The 18,148-nt window shown below is 37.6% G+C and overlaps 1 protein-coding gene across 1 annotated transcript in view; it reads right to left on the reverse strand.

The window, feature by feature from the left end:
* The window catches only part of HTR4 (5-hydroxytryptamine receptor 4), a 152,956-nt gene that overhangs the window by 30,317 nt on the left and 104,491 nt on the right, over positions 1-18,148 (reverse strand). Inside the window, exon 4 of the mRNA XM_054488416.1 lies at positions 13,328-13,481. Within this exon, the coding sequence (XP_054344391.1) occupies positions 13,328-13,481 (154 nt within the window). The remainder of the gene's footprint in view (positions 1-13,327; positions 13,482-18,148) is intronic.

Raw genomic sequence — 18,148 nt, forward strand, 5'->3', positions numbered from 1 at the left:
GGAAAGAAAAAGTGAAAAAGAAGTGGGAAAAATGGGGAAAAGTGTAAGAAAAGAAAAAGGGAAAAGGAAGAAAGTGGAGGATTGGAAGATAAAAAGAAGGGGAAGAGAACAGGGAAAGAAAATGGGAGAATAAAAGAGTAAAGGGGAAAGGAAAGAAAAGAAAGTTTATCAGCAAAGCTTTGGTTTTCTTATAAGCCTACAACACAAAGAACCTTGATGACAGAAAAGGAACATGATCATATCCCAGGGCTCAGAGAACTTATCTGTACAAGAGGAGCTGAAGGCTCCAGGACAGAAGAGAAATAAAATAGAGACAGAATCATTTATTACATTTACCCAACCAGAAGTGAAATTCTGCCTCTGTTCCCCCTTCCCTGTCTGCTTGCACATAACAGATCAGTCTCTTAACAGAATGTCTGCAGATCAGTAACATTAGAGTCACCTGCAGTACATATTATAAATGCAGATTCCTGCCCACTCCCTGCTGCCACCCCTCCACTCTCATCCCTGAAAGATCTACTAATTCTAAATCTCTGGGCAATGAAGCTCAGATATATGCATTTTAAGCAAGTTTTTTCCAATAATTCGAAAGCTCATTAATATTTGAGAACCATTGCTCTATACCATGCTAAACTTAGCTCTTTGGGGGATGCCATGGGGCACTTTTCTAGAGTCATTTCTCTACTTGTTGAGTTCCCTGATGAAGGTTTGTCTCATTTAGATAACACAGAGTAACAGCCTGTGTTATACTGTAACAGCTTGTGTTTTAGTGTAACCGCCAAGAGGGGCCTTAGGGCTTGGGGGAAAGAAAGGGTAGATATTTTAATGGAAGAAAAGAATATAAAGATTGGGTAGGGCAAGGTCATGAGGGACTTTGGAACCCAACCAGAGTTTGAACCTAGACAACACTCAATGCTTCAACTTACTCTCCTCTCAGTCTCTCCTGAACCCACTCCATTTAGGTGTTCACCCTAATCACTCCATTGAAAATGCTCTGGTCAAGGCTATCAATGACCTCTGTGTTGTCATTCCTCCTTTTAAATGAGCCATCTATACCTTTGACATAGCTGAACCCTCCATCCTTCTTCTTTTTTTGAATATTTTATTGAACCAAAATACATATAAAATACATAAAGTATATATACAGATGAATCACTTATTACATAGTAAATATGCCTGTGTAATTATTATTCAAATCAAACTATAGAATATTATCGACAACCCAGCAGCCTCCCAAATGCCTTCTCCTAGTCATTAATATGCCCAAACATAGCCACTCATCTACATCATCATAATGTAATTTTATTTGTTTTCCAACTAAGTATCAATATAATAATAAAATACACAATCTGTATCTTCTTTAACTTAATATTGTATCACTGACATTATTGCATGTACAGGTAATTTATTCTTTTTCATTGTAGTATAATATTGCATTATAGGAATAAACTACAATATTACATATTCCAATATTGACAGACATTTGAGTCATTTTTGGGTTTGTGCTATTTTGCATCAAATTGTTATGAATATTCTTGTAGAAGTTTGTATGTGTGTGTGTGTATTTTCATCTCTCTTAGGTATATACCCAGGACTGAAATTTCTGTATCATAGCTTGGGTATATACAGCCAAATGGTTCCCAAAGGGACTGTATCAATTTATATTTCCACCACGAGAGCAGGAGAGTTCCAGTTACTCCACGTGCTCGCCAACATTTGGAATTTATTGTCAGTATGTAGTGGTATCTCATTGTGGATTTGTTGATGATGTTGGTAAAGTTTATTTGATTACATAAGTAAAATACTCCATGTGTTTTTGACTCTTTCCATTGGTTTAGATTAGGATTGGTCTTATGTTTTGTTACTGAAAAGTGTCCTGGGCATCCATATCCACATAATTATAGTACATTGACATCACTCCTTTTGGAAAGCATGTGAGACTGAGTTTCTGCATCTGTTTCCTGATTAGCACTCTGGTTCCTTCAATGGGACGAGAGCATTGCCTTCAGAATGGTAAAATATTGTCTAGATCTTGTCAGTCCCAATTCTTGCAGCTGTATCTTCAGTTTCAATCCGAGTAAGTCACCTCAAACTCTCAGTGTGCCCTGCTTTCTGCATCTTTGTTCCCTGTTTACTATGTCCTGGCTATTTCATTGTAATTTTGAATTAAATCCAATAAACTTCAATCAAATCTAAGTTTATTACAACCCTTCAGTTTCTTAGTGCAGTTTACTGTGCATCTCCTGAGAACTAATAATGTTAATCACTGTTTTGCCCTTTTGATATCCTCTCTTTTGAATTGATTATTCAGGTATTTTCCCATTTTAAAAATTAAGTTGTGACTCTCTTTCTTATTGATTTTTAATATAATAGTTCTTTTATATTCTAGATGTCTTTTGTCAGATTTATGTGTTGCACATATATAACTGTGTGGCATGGCTTTTCACTCTACTATCTTGTGATAGAAGGAAGTTCTGAAAGAACCTATACTTTTGGTTAGTACTTGTATCTTGTTTACGAATCTTTGTTTACTCCTAAGTATAAAGATACTGGCCGGGCGCGGTGACTTACATCTGTAATCCCAGCACCTTGTGAGGCTGAGGTAGGCAAATCACTTGAGGCCAGGAGTTTAAGACCAGCCTGGCCAACATGGCAAAACACTGTCTCTATAAAAAAATACAAAAATTAGCCAGGTGTGGTGGCAGGCACCTGTAATTCTAGCTCCCAGGGTGGCTGAGGCACTAGAATCGCTTGAACTCAGGAGGCAGAGGTTGCAGTGAGCTGAGATCACGCTACTGCACTCCAGCCTGGGTGACAGAGTGAGACTTGGTCTCAAAGATATTGTCAAGAGATGTAAAGACATTCTTTTACATGATCACTTAGCATATCTGTATTGTAGTAATTTTATGTCTTTTTTTTTTTTTTTTTTTTTTTTACGGGGTCTTGCTCTGTCGCCCAGGCTGGAGTGCAGTTGTGCTCACTACAACCTCTGACTCCCAGGCTCTAGCAATTCTCCCACCTCAGCCTCCCTAGTAGCTGGGACTACAGGTGTGAGCCACCACCCCCTGTTAATTTTTAAATATTTTTTATTTTTTGTAAAGACAGGGTTTCATTGTGTCGCTCAGACTGGTCTCGAACTCTAGGCTCAAGCTATCAGCCCATCTCAGCTTCCCAAAGTGCTGGGATTACAGGCATGAGCCACTGTGCCTGACCAGTTTTTACATTTAATGCTTCTACCCACCTGAAATTAGTTTTTCTGTATGGTATGATGTACAAGATATGGATATTGAATTGACCCCTGCAGCATGTATTGAAAGGATTATCTTTTCCTAGTTGCACTGCAGTGTAAACTTGGTCATAAATCAGGGGACTGTATATACATATAGCTCCACGTTTGGATTTCCTATTTGTTCTCTTGAATTGTCTCTCTCTGCATGTACTGCTTTAACTTCTATAACTTCATACATCTTAGACATCTAGTTATAAAAGTCTTTGAACTGTGGTTTCTTTTCTTGAAGACTCTTGGATAATCTTTTATCTCAGTATTTCCATATAAAATTTAAATTAATATCTCAATTTCTATAAAAATCTTCTAGGATTTTGATTGGAATGAGAGTAAAATGATTAAGGGAAACTAATGTCTTTACAATATTAAGTCTTTGAATTAATTAACATGGTAATTCCTTCTCTTTGTCTTTTTAAGTATATTTCAATAATACTTTTTAATTTTATAATTTTCTTTGTGTCTTGCATATCTTTTGTTAGATTTGTTTCTATGTATTTTATGTTTTTATTCTGTTGTAAATGGTACCATGTTAAAATCCTCATTCGTAATTGTTGCTAATATGTAGAACTTGGTGAGGATTTTTATTGTAAGCTGGCTATGTATTCAGCAACTTTGCTAAGTTAGATATCAACTAATACTTCATCTTTACATTCTTTTGAATTTTCTCCAGGAAATACTCATATGATCTGCAAATAATGGCAGTTACATTTTTTTCTCTTTCCAATCCTAATATCACTTTCTCTTGCTTTATTGAGCTTGATAGGGCCTCCCGTCTAATTTTGAATAAAAATGAGAGTAGTTGACACCTTGTTTCACTCCCAGTTTTAGGGGATGAGCCTTCAATAATTTACTAAGTATGATATTTGCTATAAATTGTATGTCAATGCCCTCTACTTGATTAAGGAAATTACATTCTATTCTTGGTTTGATGAGATTTTTAAAAAATCATGAATGGGTATTGAATTTTGTCAAAGCATTTTTGGCAGTAACAAAATGAACATGTGGGTTTTCTCCCCTTTCTTTTATTGATGCAATGAATTACATTGATTGCATTACAATTCCTGGAATAAGTCCTATTTGTACTGGACCCTGCGACACACTAGTATTTTTCTTAAGGATTGAAGGACTTTTCCACCAACTATAAACACTGCCTGCTGACAGGTCTTAGTCATCAACCTTCTCTAGAAATAGCTCTTGACTGAAGAGAGCTGCTTAACCCAACATCACTTACCCTTCTTAGGATCAATCTGCATCCAGTGTGAATATACACATGCATGAAGATACGAAGAATAGACACATATATGATATACTCACAAACATGCTATTTTATTCCTGTACATATTCAGTATCTTGTTTTATAGACTATTATAAGGTTATCATGTATCATCCTCTTGAACTGATATTTTTATCATTATGAAATATTTCTACCTCAAGAAATATTACTTTCCTTAAATTTTATTCCATCACTTATAATAGTAGAGTAACACCAACTTTCCTTGAATTATCACTTGCATAGTGTATGTATTTCTATTTTTTTATTTTCAATTTTTCTGCCACTTTATATTTAATGGTCCTCTCTTACAAGCAGCATATATTTGTATTTTGTTTTGATGCAGTCTGACAACTTTGTCTTTTAGCATCTATTCTTTAAATAATTTAATATTTACTAAAATTACAAATTGATTTAGGTTTGTCTATAATCTTACTGTTATCTATTAATCTTTTCTGTTTCTTGGTTCCTTGTTTCCATATTTATTGCTTATTTTCAGAATAATACCTGTTTATATTAACACATTACCTCTCTCCCTATTAGCTTATTGGATATATATTCTTTTATTATCTTTATTTTAGGAGCTACAGCTCATTAGAGTCTATTTCATACATTTGCCATTTCCTTGGCAATGCAAATATCCCAAACAGCCCATGCCCCACGCCTGCCTTTTATGCTATTGTTTTCATGCATTTTAATCCTACATACATTTGAAAACCCACAAAACATTAATATTATTGTTATTTTAATAGTCAATGTTCTCTTACACTATCTACATATTTATCATTTCCAGTGCTCTGCACTCTGTCCTGCATTATGGTGCTTCTATCTGGGATTTTCTTTTTGACTGAAAAATTCTTATAAAAATCACAGTATAAAACCTGATGTGGAAAAATTCCCTTCTTTTTTGTTGGCCTGAAAATGTCTTAATATCATCTTAATTTTTTTTTATATTTCTTATAATTTCATTTATTCCAATATGTTTTTTATATCATTGTACATAGATACAATAGCTGCTTTCAAGTCCTTGCCTAAAACTCCCAACATCTGGATGATGATCTACGCTAACTTTTTCCAGGATCTGCTTGTGTCATTTTATTTTATTTTTTTGGTTTGTATCCTGAACATTGTTAACATCTTAATTTTTAAAGCATATTTTCATTGGGTATAGAATTCTAAGTTGTAGATTTTCAACATGTCATTCCATTGTCTTCTCACTTCTTTCCTTTTATTGCATGGTCAGCTGTAAGTCTTATTTTCCCTGTTAAGTTTAATTTGTCATTTTTCTCTAATTACTTTTGAGATTTATCAACTTGTCTTTGATTTTCAGCAATTTTTTAAAATGAATTTTCTAGATATAGTTTTCTTCTTTATTTAACCTGCTGGGGTTTTGTAGAGTTTCTTGAATCTGTGACTGATGGCTTTTATCTTTTTGGAAAATTCTTAGGCACTATTTCTACAAATATTACATCTGCCCCATTCTCTCTCTCTTCAAATAGAATACTAATTATATGGACGTTAGAACTTTTCTGTATTTTATATATATGTAACAAATATATATATACACATATACATATATGTATGGACACACACACATATATTCTGATATGATACATATATACATATATATCAGAATGGTCTGTAATAAAATTTTATCCATTTATCTCTATGGGCTTCAATCAATATTTTATTACAAGGTTATGGTATAACATCCTCTTGAATTGATATTGTTATCATTATGAAAAAATGATATTACCTAAATTCCAGTTTACTACAGCTGTTCTCAGATATGTCAAATTTACTATTAAATTTATCATTATACTTATTTATTTCAGTGTATTTATTAGTTGCAGTATTTCCATTCAATTCCCCCCTCTTTTTTTTTTTTTTTTTTTTTTTTGAGACTAGGTCTTGCTCTGTCACCCAGGCTGGAGTGCAATGGCACAATCTCAGCTCACTGCAACCTCCGCCTCATGGGTTCAAGCAATTCTTCTGCCTCAGTCTCCTGAGTAGCTGGGATTAAAGGCGCATTCCCCCATGCCTGGCCAATTTTTGTATTATTAGTAGAGATGGGGTTTCACCACATTGGCCAGGCTGGTCTTGAACTCCTGACCACGTGATCTGCCCGCCTTGGCCTCCCAAAGTGCTGGGATTACAGGCATGAGCCACCGCGCCCAGCCAAAAATTCCCTTTTTTTTTGTAGATGCTCCTTATCGAATTACTCCATTATCTAGATTGCCTATGAGACTGTTTCTGTTGTCTTTCTATGTTCATGGTTTTTGGCTATTTAGTCTTGCTTCCTACAAGGTCTGGTGACTTAATTAAAGGACAGACATTATGTATAAAAAAGTACAGGTGCTCTGGATGGTAGTAGCCTATTCCAGAAATAATTTAATTTTCTTCTGGCAAGCAGATAGAATATGAAAAGAACACTTCAATCATGTTTAGGTTATGTTTAATGCATTACTTTCAATGGCAAAAACCACAATTACTTTTACACAGACCTTATATGACTCAGTAAAGGCCCCAAAGGAAATAGTAGAGGTCTTCTTTTTCTCTTTGAGAGTGTAGCTACTAAGTCTTATTTGCCTCAGTTACTTTCCAATCTTTCAAAGAATATTTTATTTAATCTTCATATTTCATATTTAATTCAGTGTGTTTTATTTAGCTTTGATAGTCATGCTTATGACAGTTCCCACCTTATCTAGAAACCCAATTCTCTCTCCTTCTTTATAATATGTTTTAAGGCATATTTTCTTCCAAGACGATTTTCTCTTTCTTTGTTTTCTTCCTCACTGGCTGTTCTTTCCAACTGTCCTTTACTGCCCTTCATTCCTTAGACCTCTTCTATTCTGTATCTACCTGCATTCCTCAGGTGATCTCATCTAGTCATATGGATTTAAATGGCATCTAATCTTTGAGAATGGTCCACTTTTTTTTTTCTTTCTGATCGGGACCTCCTAGGAAATACAGAATTTGATATCAAGCTCCTTACTTGACATCTCCAGTTGCATATCTAATAGGCATCTCAAATAAGTAAAAAAGCCAAGTGTTTGACTCTCCACACCCTATAAACTCACACACAGTATTCTCATCTGGATTGATGGTCACTCACTCTAATCTTCTATTTGCTCTGTCCAAAATTTTGGGTCAGACTTAGGTTTTCCTTTCACATTCCTCTTCTAATTTTTCAAAAAAAAAAAAATCCTGTTGGTTAAATCCTCAAAATAGATCCAGATTCTAAATTACAATCTCGATTGTTATCACTGAGGTTGGAGCACCATTGTCTCTCACCTGTCAGATTACTTCAATAGACTCCCTTACAGTCTGCTTTTTAACAGAAAAACCAGAAAGATTCTTTAACAATATAATTCAGGTCATGTTACTCATTTGCTCAATACTCTGCAATGGCTTCCCATTTTCCTCATAGTAAAAGTCAATGTTCTTAAAATAACGTGAAAAGTCCTACACGATCTTTCTCCTATATATTTTTTTACTTCCTCTCCTACATTTCCCTCCCTCATTTACTCTGCAACAGCCACCCTAACCTTGATATGTTAGGAATATTCTGCCACAGCACTTTGCACTTGCTATTTTTCTGGCCTGGTGTATTCTCCAAGATATGCACAAGTACGACTCCCCAACCTCCTTAAAGTTGTAACTGAAACATCACCTTCTCAATAAAGCCTAGTTTAACACCCTATTTAATATTACAATCTGCTATCCCATTCACCTGCTTTTTCATAGTACTTACCATCTCCTAACATCCTAGATATCTGCTTATTTTTAATCTCCTCTACTTATTTTCATCTCATCACTTATCGTCTACCTCTCTTTGTTAGAATATAAACTTTACAAGGATGTGGGTCATCGTCTATACTGTTCAATAATGTACCCTAAGCACCTGAATTAGATTCTCAAATATGGTTGGGGCTCGATAAATAATTAATTATAGAGCAAAAGAGTATGTAAAATCTGACGATTTCTCACCACCTCAAATTGCTATCATCCTAATCCAAGTTAGCATCATCACTTGCCAGGATAATTGTAATTCCTTCCCAAAAGTTTTCACTATTTTCTGCCATTCCACAGTCATTCTCTATAGAGTAGCCAGAATGATTCTTTTAAAACATAGGGCAAATAATGTCATTCCTCTCACCCAAACCCTCGAAAGCTTCTTCTATTACTCTAAGTAGCCACAATTTGACTCCAGGCTACCTCTCTGACCTCTACTTTTCTTACCAATTTCCTCCTTGTTCACTGCTGTCTGTAATCTTCTAGACCATTCCTTGAACTACCCAAGCATGCTCCCAGGGCCTTTATGATTATTGCAATTTTGTTCCAAAACACTTTTTTTCTTAGTGCTTACATGACTTACTTTCCCTCTTCCTGCAGGACTCTGCTCCAGCAATATTTTATTAAGGAAGATGAATGTCATGTGTAAATCACTCACTTTTTACTTGTTTTTGTGTTTTTTTTTTAAATAAAATGTAACGCCTGAAATATATCGTACTTTCTCCTCACTAGATTTTAAATGCCATATGAACTGAAATTCTTTTTACCATTAATTTCTCAATTGCCTGTGGAACATAGTGGGCATTCAATTATTTCTTGAATGAATGAATAAATGAATAGTGCAGCCGTTATGAGCTTAGACTTTGAAGACGTATAATTTCCTTTATAAAATGAATATTAAACATAGTAATATTGTGTTGGTTAGATGATATTGAAACATGTGAAGAATTTAGTATATTGTCTATAAATATTTAATAAATGGTAGTGATGATGGAAAGAGAAAGCAGGGTCTAGGTTTAGGAACATAAATGAGAAAATTATTATGTGAACACTTTGAATTTTTAGGTGGTTTCTTTCCCGTTATGTTAACAACCCTGCATTGAGTTGGTGTGGTTACCAATTTGTAAAATTTGGGGATGGATTAGGACATTTCTAGCAAGCTTAGCTTTAAAAGCACAGCTGATTCCATTGAGCAAAGGAAGAAAGTCCCTGGAGTAGGTTTCTGCCTTGGGCATCTGTACTTGCACGTATGTGTAGGTTTATATGTTTGGGTATATAGCTGGTCATCATTATGCATGGATTCCATATTTGTGAATTAATCTACTCACTAAAATTTATTTGTAACCTCCTAAATCCCCCAAATCAATACTTGAGGTGCTTTCACAGTGTTTTTATGGTCATTTGTAGGCACGCATGTGCACAAAGCAGTGGAAGCATTGTTTCCTGATAGGTGTGTTTCCAGCTGAAGTCAAACAAGGCAATGCTCTATCATCTTGTTTCACTTCAACAAGTGTCCCTTTTGCTATTTGCTGGCACATATTTTGCCTTTTGTGCTTTTTGATGGTGATTTCATGGTTTAAAATGGACCCTAAGTGTACTGCTGAAGTGCTGTCTGGTGTTTGTAATTGCAAGAAGGCTGTGATGTGCTTTACAGAGAAAATACATGTTTTAGATAAGCTTCATTCAGGCATGAGTTATAGTGCCTTGTCTATGACTGCAATGCTAATGAGTCAATATATAAATTAAATAGGTGTTTTTAAGCACAAACACACATCAAACAAGGTTATGCATTGATTGGCTGATGAAAATGTTGTGACCAGAGACTCACAGGAACCTAATCCTGCATTTTCCCTGGAAGTAAAGATTCAGTATTTACCAGCTCAGTGTTTGCAATGACTTTATAAAATTTAATTGCCGCCAACAACATGACCATGTGGATTGTGCTAGCTTCTCTCTAGGCAGGTTCAGTGTGCAAATGAGTGGACAGATATGAATATTAGCCATGTTAACAGTAAACAGATGCTCCATTTCCCATTTAGCTGAATTAGGGTCCATTTTAAACCATGATTAAAATTAAACAGGCAATCCCTTTGGCTCATTCTAAGTGAACTAAAACTTTCTGGGTTGTTTTCTTTAGAAATTCTACTCAGGAGGTAGAAGTGCTGATCCCTCAACAGAAGTTCCCAATGCACAGAAGCATCTGCTTCCAAAGATCTTCTCCATTAGGGAATAAGTTTAGCATATAAATTAAGAGCACAGACTCTGGAATCCAAAGCCCGGGCTCAGATACAGTCCCCACTACTTCCTACCAATGACTTTAGTGAATAATCTCCCTGATCCTCTGTTCGCTGATCTATAAAATGAGGATAATGATAGGATCTACTTCATAATGTTGTTGTGAAGCCTAAGTGAGGTTCCCAGGAATAATGATTAACAGGTGGCTTCATACATACATAGTAAGTGTTCAACATTTACTGGCCATTATTATTCTTGGAGTAACAATAACTGTTGAAAATTTGGATTTCATTTCCTCCAGGAATGGTAAAATTGACAGTTTAAAATAAATTGGATAGGATTCAAAAAATGTCCATGCAGTTACCCTCCTAATTCCCTCTCCTGCCTCTGGCATTTCTTTCAGAATCCCAAGGAATACTTGTTCTGACATACCACATGAAAATCCTGGCCCAGGCCTTGGTTTAGACTCCTTTCCTTGAAAAAGAACAAGGCAGGACTAAGGGCTAAGAATGGGGTGAAAATAAGAAAGGGCAGCTCCTTCTCTTGAGGGTCCTGTTGCTCTTAATCTCTCCTCTCCAATCCCCTTCCCACATCTCAATGTATCCTGGGACCACTTTTAAAGTGAGTGCCTGACAACTTCCTTATGGAATATATATCCCTGCTAAAGAATCCAGATCATAGATTTTGATCTTCATTGTAAGTTTAGTATGTCAAAGCTGGAGGACTCTTAAAGGTTAGTATCTAGATATAATGAGATGGTTAATTTTATGTGTTAACTTGACCAGGCATGGGGTACCTACACATTTAGTCAAGCATTATTCTGGGTGTGTCTCTGAGGAAATTTTTGGATGAGATTAACATTTGAATCAATAGACTGCCTTTCCCAATGCAAATGAACCTCATGCAATCCTTTGAAGGCTTGAATAGCAGGGAACTCATGCTGCCTTACTGCCTTCAAGCAGTGATATCAGTTTTTTCCTGCCTTTGGACTCAAACTAAAACATTGACTCTCCTGGGCTCTAGTGTGCCTGCATTTGGACAGGAACTACACTATTGGCTCTCCTGGGAGTCTAGCTTGCTGGCTGTAGATCTTGCTACTGGTAAACTTCCATAATCACATGAACCAATTCCTTACAGTATCTCTTTCTCTCTCTCTCTCTCTACACACACACACACACACACACACACACACACACAAACACCCATTAGTTATGTTTATCTGGAGAACCAATACACAGGGATCGGCATAATGCCTGGCATATGTTGCATGCCCTCCTAGATCCCTGGTAGACCTTCTTCTCCATTAAGAACCAATGGATCTTCTCATCACAGTGCTTCAGGAAGTGAGACAGTTCAGAGCTGGGCTCAGGGCTTAGTTCTCTCAACTTCTAGCCTGGAGCTGTCTTCATTCCCTCATTCCCCAGCAGCCTCTACCCACATGACATATTTTCTTCAGCTCCGTGTCAGCTGATATGGTTTGGCTGTGTCCCCACCCAAATCTTATCTTGAACTGTAGATCCTCCCATAATTCTCGCTTGTTGTAGGAGGGACCTGGTGGGAGATAACTGAATTATGGGGGTGGTTTCCCTCATACTTTTCTCGTGGTAGTGAATACGTCTCATGAGATCTGATGGTTTTATAAAGGGGAACCTCCCTTCGCTTGGCTCCCATTCTCTCTTGCCTGCAGCCATGTAAGATGTGCCTTTTGCCTTCCGCCATGATTGTGAGGCCTCCCCAGGCATGTGGAACTGTGAGTCCATTAAGCCTCCTTTTATTTATAAATTACCCAATCTGGGGTTTTTCTTTATCAGCAGTGTAAAAATGGACTAGTACATCAGCCTTATAGACTCTCCACGTAAAATGGAATAAAGACCTTTTCGGGCAAATGACATGCCTCAGGCATGTCTAAGCAAATTCTAAGCTTTGAATACTTGTTCAGTTATCTACAAGCTGTGTGACATTGGGCATGTTACTTAACCTTAACCTACATAAGCTTGTGAGCCTGGGTTTTCTCATCTGAGAAATGGGGGAAATAACTATACTTTCCCCACAAGGAGGTTTTCAGGATTATATATGAAGTATTTAGCATACTCTCTGGCATACAGTCATGTTAAAGAAAAAAATTATTCATGACGTTTGTTAAAGCAGTAAAGCAGACTTTATTCAGGACTATCAACATAGGTTATAGGGACTACTGTGATGGGGTTTTGTAGTAGAAGAGAGAGATTGAAATGCAACAAGGGAAAGTGGAAATTTATAGGCAAACAGCATGGTGAGTGGGGGTTAGTGGATGGAAAATTACCAATAGAAAACATCAGGAGTAAGAGAGGATTCTGGCTAAACAAACCTAGCAGGGCTCTTGCTGAAGACAGGCCAAGGTGATCATACATCACCTGGGAGATGGTGGAGGATGAAGAACCCAATCGAATATCAAGGGTGGGGGATTCTGGCTAAACCAACTTAGCAAGATTCTTGCTAAAATTGGATGATGCAAAAACAGACATAGTAAGTCCAAAAGTCAAGACCTAGATGGGACAAGGATTCAGAAAAGTCTAACTAAAGTTGGGTTAAGGAGAGGATTTTTGTCAGTAAGCATTCAAAAGTGTTAGCTTTAAAAAAAAACGATCACCCAGACCACTATCAGATTCTTAGAATACTCAATCTAATATTATTTATTCATTTAGGAACCCCATGCAAAGTTGATCAGACAGTAAACCAGTGGGGTCTGTGTAGATACTCACCAAATCAATTATGCCAATGTTATTCCAGCCTTGCATTATAGGGAGAAAAGAAATAAACGTGGGGATGACCCAGCAGCCTCCCAGCATTAATGCGATGCGCAGAGGGGTCATCTTGTTCCTATAGACCAAAGGCTGGCAGCAGATGGCGTAATACCTGGAGAGAGAATAGAGGGCAGAGCATAGGCATGGGCAAGGAGGAATGGGAGGAGAGAAAAGAGAATATATGAGAGAGAAAAGGGGAGGAAGAGGGGATGGAGCAAGGGATAGAGAAGAGCAAACATTGAGGAGAAGAGTTGGAGGGGAAGCAGAGAATAAAAATACGGAAATAAAAGAAAGAATAAAGGGTAAAAAGAGGAGAGCAAGAGGTAGAGGAAGGGAAAAAGAAGGAAGACAGAGAAAATAACAGAGGAAAGGAAAAGTGATTATATAATACAACATGATATACTGGCCTGTGAGTTTCTGTTAATATAAATATTAATATATGCTTTGGATCACATCTGAGAATCATTGCCTGCAGTTGGCCCCACAGTCCTCTTTATCTCCCAATATCTGGAGGAGCTCCGCACACACCAGAAGGTCTTTTCTATTTCTGGCACTATTCCAAGAGTATCCCGATGCCTGTGCATTGAGGAGCCTCTGCCCAGCCCTGTGGGCCTCAGTATCCAGGCAACTGTAATCTATTTGATTACAACTTGAGGTGACCCAGGCACAGCTCTACATCGGGCTGTAACCACTGTGTCTCAGATTTGTCCCTTTACCCTTGATCACTTGCCTACGTGGAAGTGGAGCTCTAAGCCCGTGTTTTTTTTCTTTTTATTGTGGTTCAAGGATTCCCCTCCATCCCCCTATCCCTGCCATGCTGAATCAAACTCACCTGAGGAAGCCTTTTTAAAATGCAGATCCCAAGGATCTCCTGAATCAGAGCCTGTTGGTGAACAACCTGGAGCTTGCATGTTGACAAGTGTGAGTTATTACTAAGTGTGAGTTATCGTTAAGGATACTCAGTTTCCTCCTTCCAAACACGTACACTTCTTGGCATCCTTATGGCTGGATAGGACCAAGGGACTAGTCCTGACCAATGAATCATGAACAGAATTGACATGCATCACTTCTGGGACAAATCATTTAACTGTTTCTGGGATACTAAGAATGTAAAACTTTAAATATTTCCTGCTCCATCATTTCCTGTCTACTGGATGAGACCACCCCACTTCCATTTATTAGGGTCTGACCTCTCTCATGGGACACAGTGCGCACTCTCTTTTGATTCCATGTTCTGCCTATGATACTAGCTTTCTTCCTGCCTCCAGACAGAGGTACAATCTGCCCATTCAACAGTCTGGCCTCTAACTTCTAGACCGTTCCTGCATGTTATTCTGGCCTTGGAGATCACCTCTTCCATGCCCAGGCATGGCATGGAATTTCACAACAGGCAGAATGCTACAGTAGATCTATCATTTATTTCTCTTTGGGAGAGTACAAAATATAAATGCAAAAAGAGCCTGGAGGCTAAGTCTATTCTTTAAGGTTTTATACCATTTAATGATGAACCACCCTCACACACCCCTCATTTTATGCAGTTCACTTTGTTAATTTTTCCCACGTCTTCTTTTCTTTCCTTAATTCAAAGCATAACTAACATAACAATGGCTATATTCTTTGAAGAGGTGGTAGTAGGATGGGTTGAGAGAGAGGGTGGGATGAGGAGAACCCCGTGTTGGAGCATGAGGAGCAGGTGCCTCAGGAGCAGGGAGAGGAGAAATACCCCCTTTCCTACAAGGCACTGAGGAGCAGCTGACGACATTGTGCCAAAAGCTCCTTGTAGCTGGCAGGCTCGGTGGGGCATCCTGATCTGGGCCAGAGTGCAAGAAACAACAAATCAAAGAACGGGAGAGTGTCTTGCTCAGAAAAACCATTGTCTCCATTATAATTCTGACATGGCTGCAAAATCAAACTAAAGATAACTCACTCATTGAAAGAATCATGATTAGCTGAATTCCCTCCATACTGTTGGCTTACAAGAAAGACAAATTATATCTGAGTAGCAAATTTTTCTGAATGGTGATATTCATAATCATCAGAGGTTTATTATTAACATAGAATTAATGATGAATTTGAAGTGGATGAAATATACTCTTTTATTTTTTTTCAAATTTTGTTTCCTTCTTGATTTCCTGTTAGGGGGCAAGTTTCTTTCCATTTAACATCCTTCCTCCTTTCTCTTGTTAATAGCACTTCAAATCCTTCGGGAGTTATCTCTTTGCTGTTGCTATAGTGTTGTTGGGAAAACAAATGATGGGGCTTTGACTTTTCTAGCCTAGGGGTGACCTGATCAGACTTTCTCCTAGGACTCAACGTCCTGCAGAGGGATGCAAGGTGGACAAGTCAGCAGAGGGCTTTTTATCTCAGCAGCAGCCCCCTGGCAAGGCTGGGGATTCATTCCTGCTCCTTGGATCTTTTGCAGCATGCTCTTACCCATCAAGTCCTCACTCCTTAGCTCTCTCTTTGAATAAACCACCTCATATATTTCCAATAAATTCTCTTTTTGCTTAAGCTGGTGTCATGGGTTGAATTGTGCCCCTCCTCTTCCAAAATATATGTTGAAGTCCCAACTCTCAGTAACCTTGGAATGTGACCTTATTTAGACATAGGGTTTTAAAAGAGGCAACCAAATTAAAATGAGGTCTTCAGGGTGATCCTGAATCCAATGTGACTGATGTCCTTATGAAAAGAAAAGTTTTGACACAGAAACTGATATGCACAGTAGGAAGGTGGCCATGAGAAGATGGAAGATTGGAGTGATGCGTCCATAAGCCAAGCAACACTTAAAGTTGCCAGCAACCAGCAGAAGCCAGGAAGAGGCAAGAAAGAATCCTTCCCCTACAAGTTCCAGAGGGATAATCACCCTATTGATACCTTTATTTCAGACTTCTAGCCTTTAAAGCAGTGAGACAATAAGCGTGTATTGTTCTAAGCCATCCAGTTTGTGGTACCTGTTATGACAGCTTTAGCAAACTAATACAGTTGGCTAATAACAATCTCTTGCTTGCAAGAAAAGTATCCTGCCTCACACAGAGCAGTAAAACTGGCTTGAATGCCAGATATATCTTTCATAGTATACTTAAGTAAGAATATCTTTTGTTTCATTCAATATACTTTCAGATTATAGCTCAAGTTTTGGCATCCTTTCTTTTATTATCCCAAAAAGGCAATAGAGGGATAAATGAAGAATGAATCTGCCCTATCTTTGTTGTGTAATCAATATAATTTTCGAGGTTTAGAACGAGGTGCCGAGATGTTGCCAAGTAAAGAGCAGATTTCAGAAATTTTGGTTGGATCTCCAACATCACAAAAATCCAAAAGTTCAAAAACACAAGGCCAAATTAAGTATCCTATAGGGCACTATTCACCACAACCAAGGTATGGAACCAACCTAAGCATTTATTAGTGGATAAATGAATATAGAAAATGTGGTATATATATACATGATGGGATATTATTCTACCATAAAAAAAAATAAAATCCTGTCATTTCCAGCAGCATGGATGGAACTGGAGGACATTATGTTAAGTGAATGAGCCAGGCACAGAAGGACAAATATTGCATGTTGTCACTCATGTGAGGGCGCTAAGAAAATTGATCTCATAGAAGTAAAGCATAAAATGATGGTTACCACAGGCTGGGAGGGGTAGTATGTAGGGGGAGTATGAAGAGGGGTCAGTGAATGCATACAAAAATACAATTCGATAGTGGGAATAAGATCCAGTGTTTGGGCAGCACAATTGGGTAACTGTTGTTAACAATCATTTATTGTATCTTTCAAAATAGCTAGAGGAGTAGATTTGGAATGCTCTCAACACAAAGAAATGATAAATGTTTGAGGTGATGGATATCCCAACTACCCTGATTTGATCACTGCACATTGTATGCTTGTATCAAAATATCACATGTACCCCATAAGTATGTACAACTATTATGTACCCAACAAATTTAAAATATTTTACATAAATAAATAATATCTTGCAGGACAAAAAGTACGTTTCAGAAAGCAGGATGTCTTACCTGAGAAGATTCTTTGATTTCCATAAATGGATGTGGATGTTTAGAGGGTTATGTTGGGAAAATAATAGAATTTACAAAAGAGGGCTTCAGAATATATGGTTATATTGGTGCTCATAACATTTTTATGAAAGCCTTTCTTTCTAAATCTAGCTTGCCCAGGGCTATTGCCAGTTTCCCTTGACATAATGATCATCCCATGAACAATAATATTGCCCTACATTCTGTTGTCCAAATATTCTATGCTTTAATTTGCTTTACCCTAGATTTCTAGGAGCTGCTGCTATATAGAATTAAATAGCGGTAACAGGTTTCCTTTTAAAATTCAACTTAAAGGAGGATACTGTGAATGTAGTACACATTTTACCAATCCCTTACACATTTTTTTATTTGAAACAGAATCTTGTTCTGTTGCCCGGGCTGAGGTGCTTATGTGATCTTGGCTCACTGCAACCTCCGCCTCCCAGGCTCAATTGATTCTCCTGCCTAGCTTCCTGAGTAGCTGGGAATACAGGTGTGCACCACCACACCAAGCTAATTTTTGTATTTTTAGCAGGGACAGGGTTTCACTACGTTGGCTAGGCTTCTCTCAAATTCCTGGCCTCAAGTGATCCACCTGCCTCAGCCTCCCAAAGTGCTGTGATTACAAACATAAGCCACCACACCCGGCCCCCTTACACATTTTACATATACAATCAGTTCCCTGGAAAATGCTTGCCAGAAGTAAAGTGCTTGGACAATGAGCCCATCTCGAAGGGGGCT

The sequence above is a fragment of the Pongo pygmaeus genome, chromosome 4 (assembly GCF_028885625.2).
Source record: "Pongo pygmaeus isolate AG05252 chromosome 4, NHGRI_mPonPyg2-v2.0_pri, whole genome shotgun sequence".
In the NCBI taxonomy this organism is placed as follows: Eukaryota; Metazoa; Chordata; class Mammalia; order Primates; family Hominidae; genus Pongo; species Pongo pygmaeus.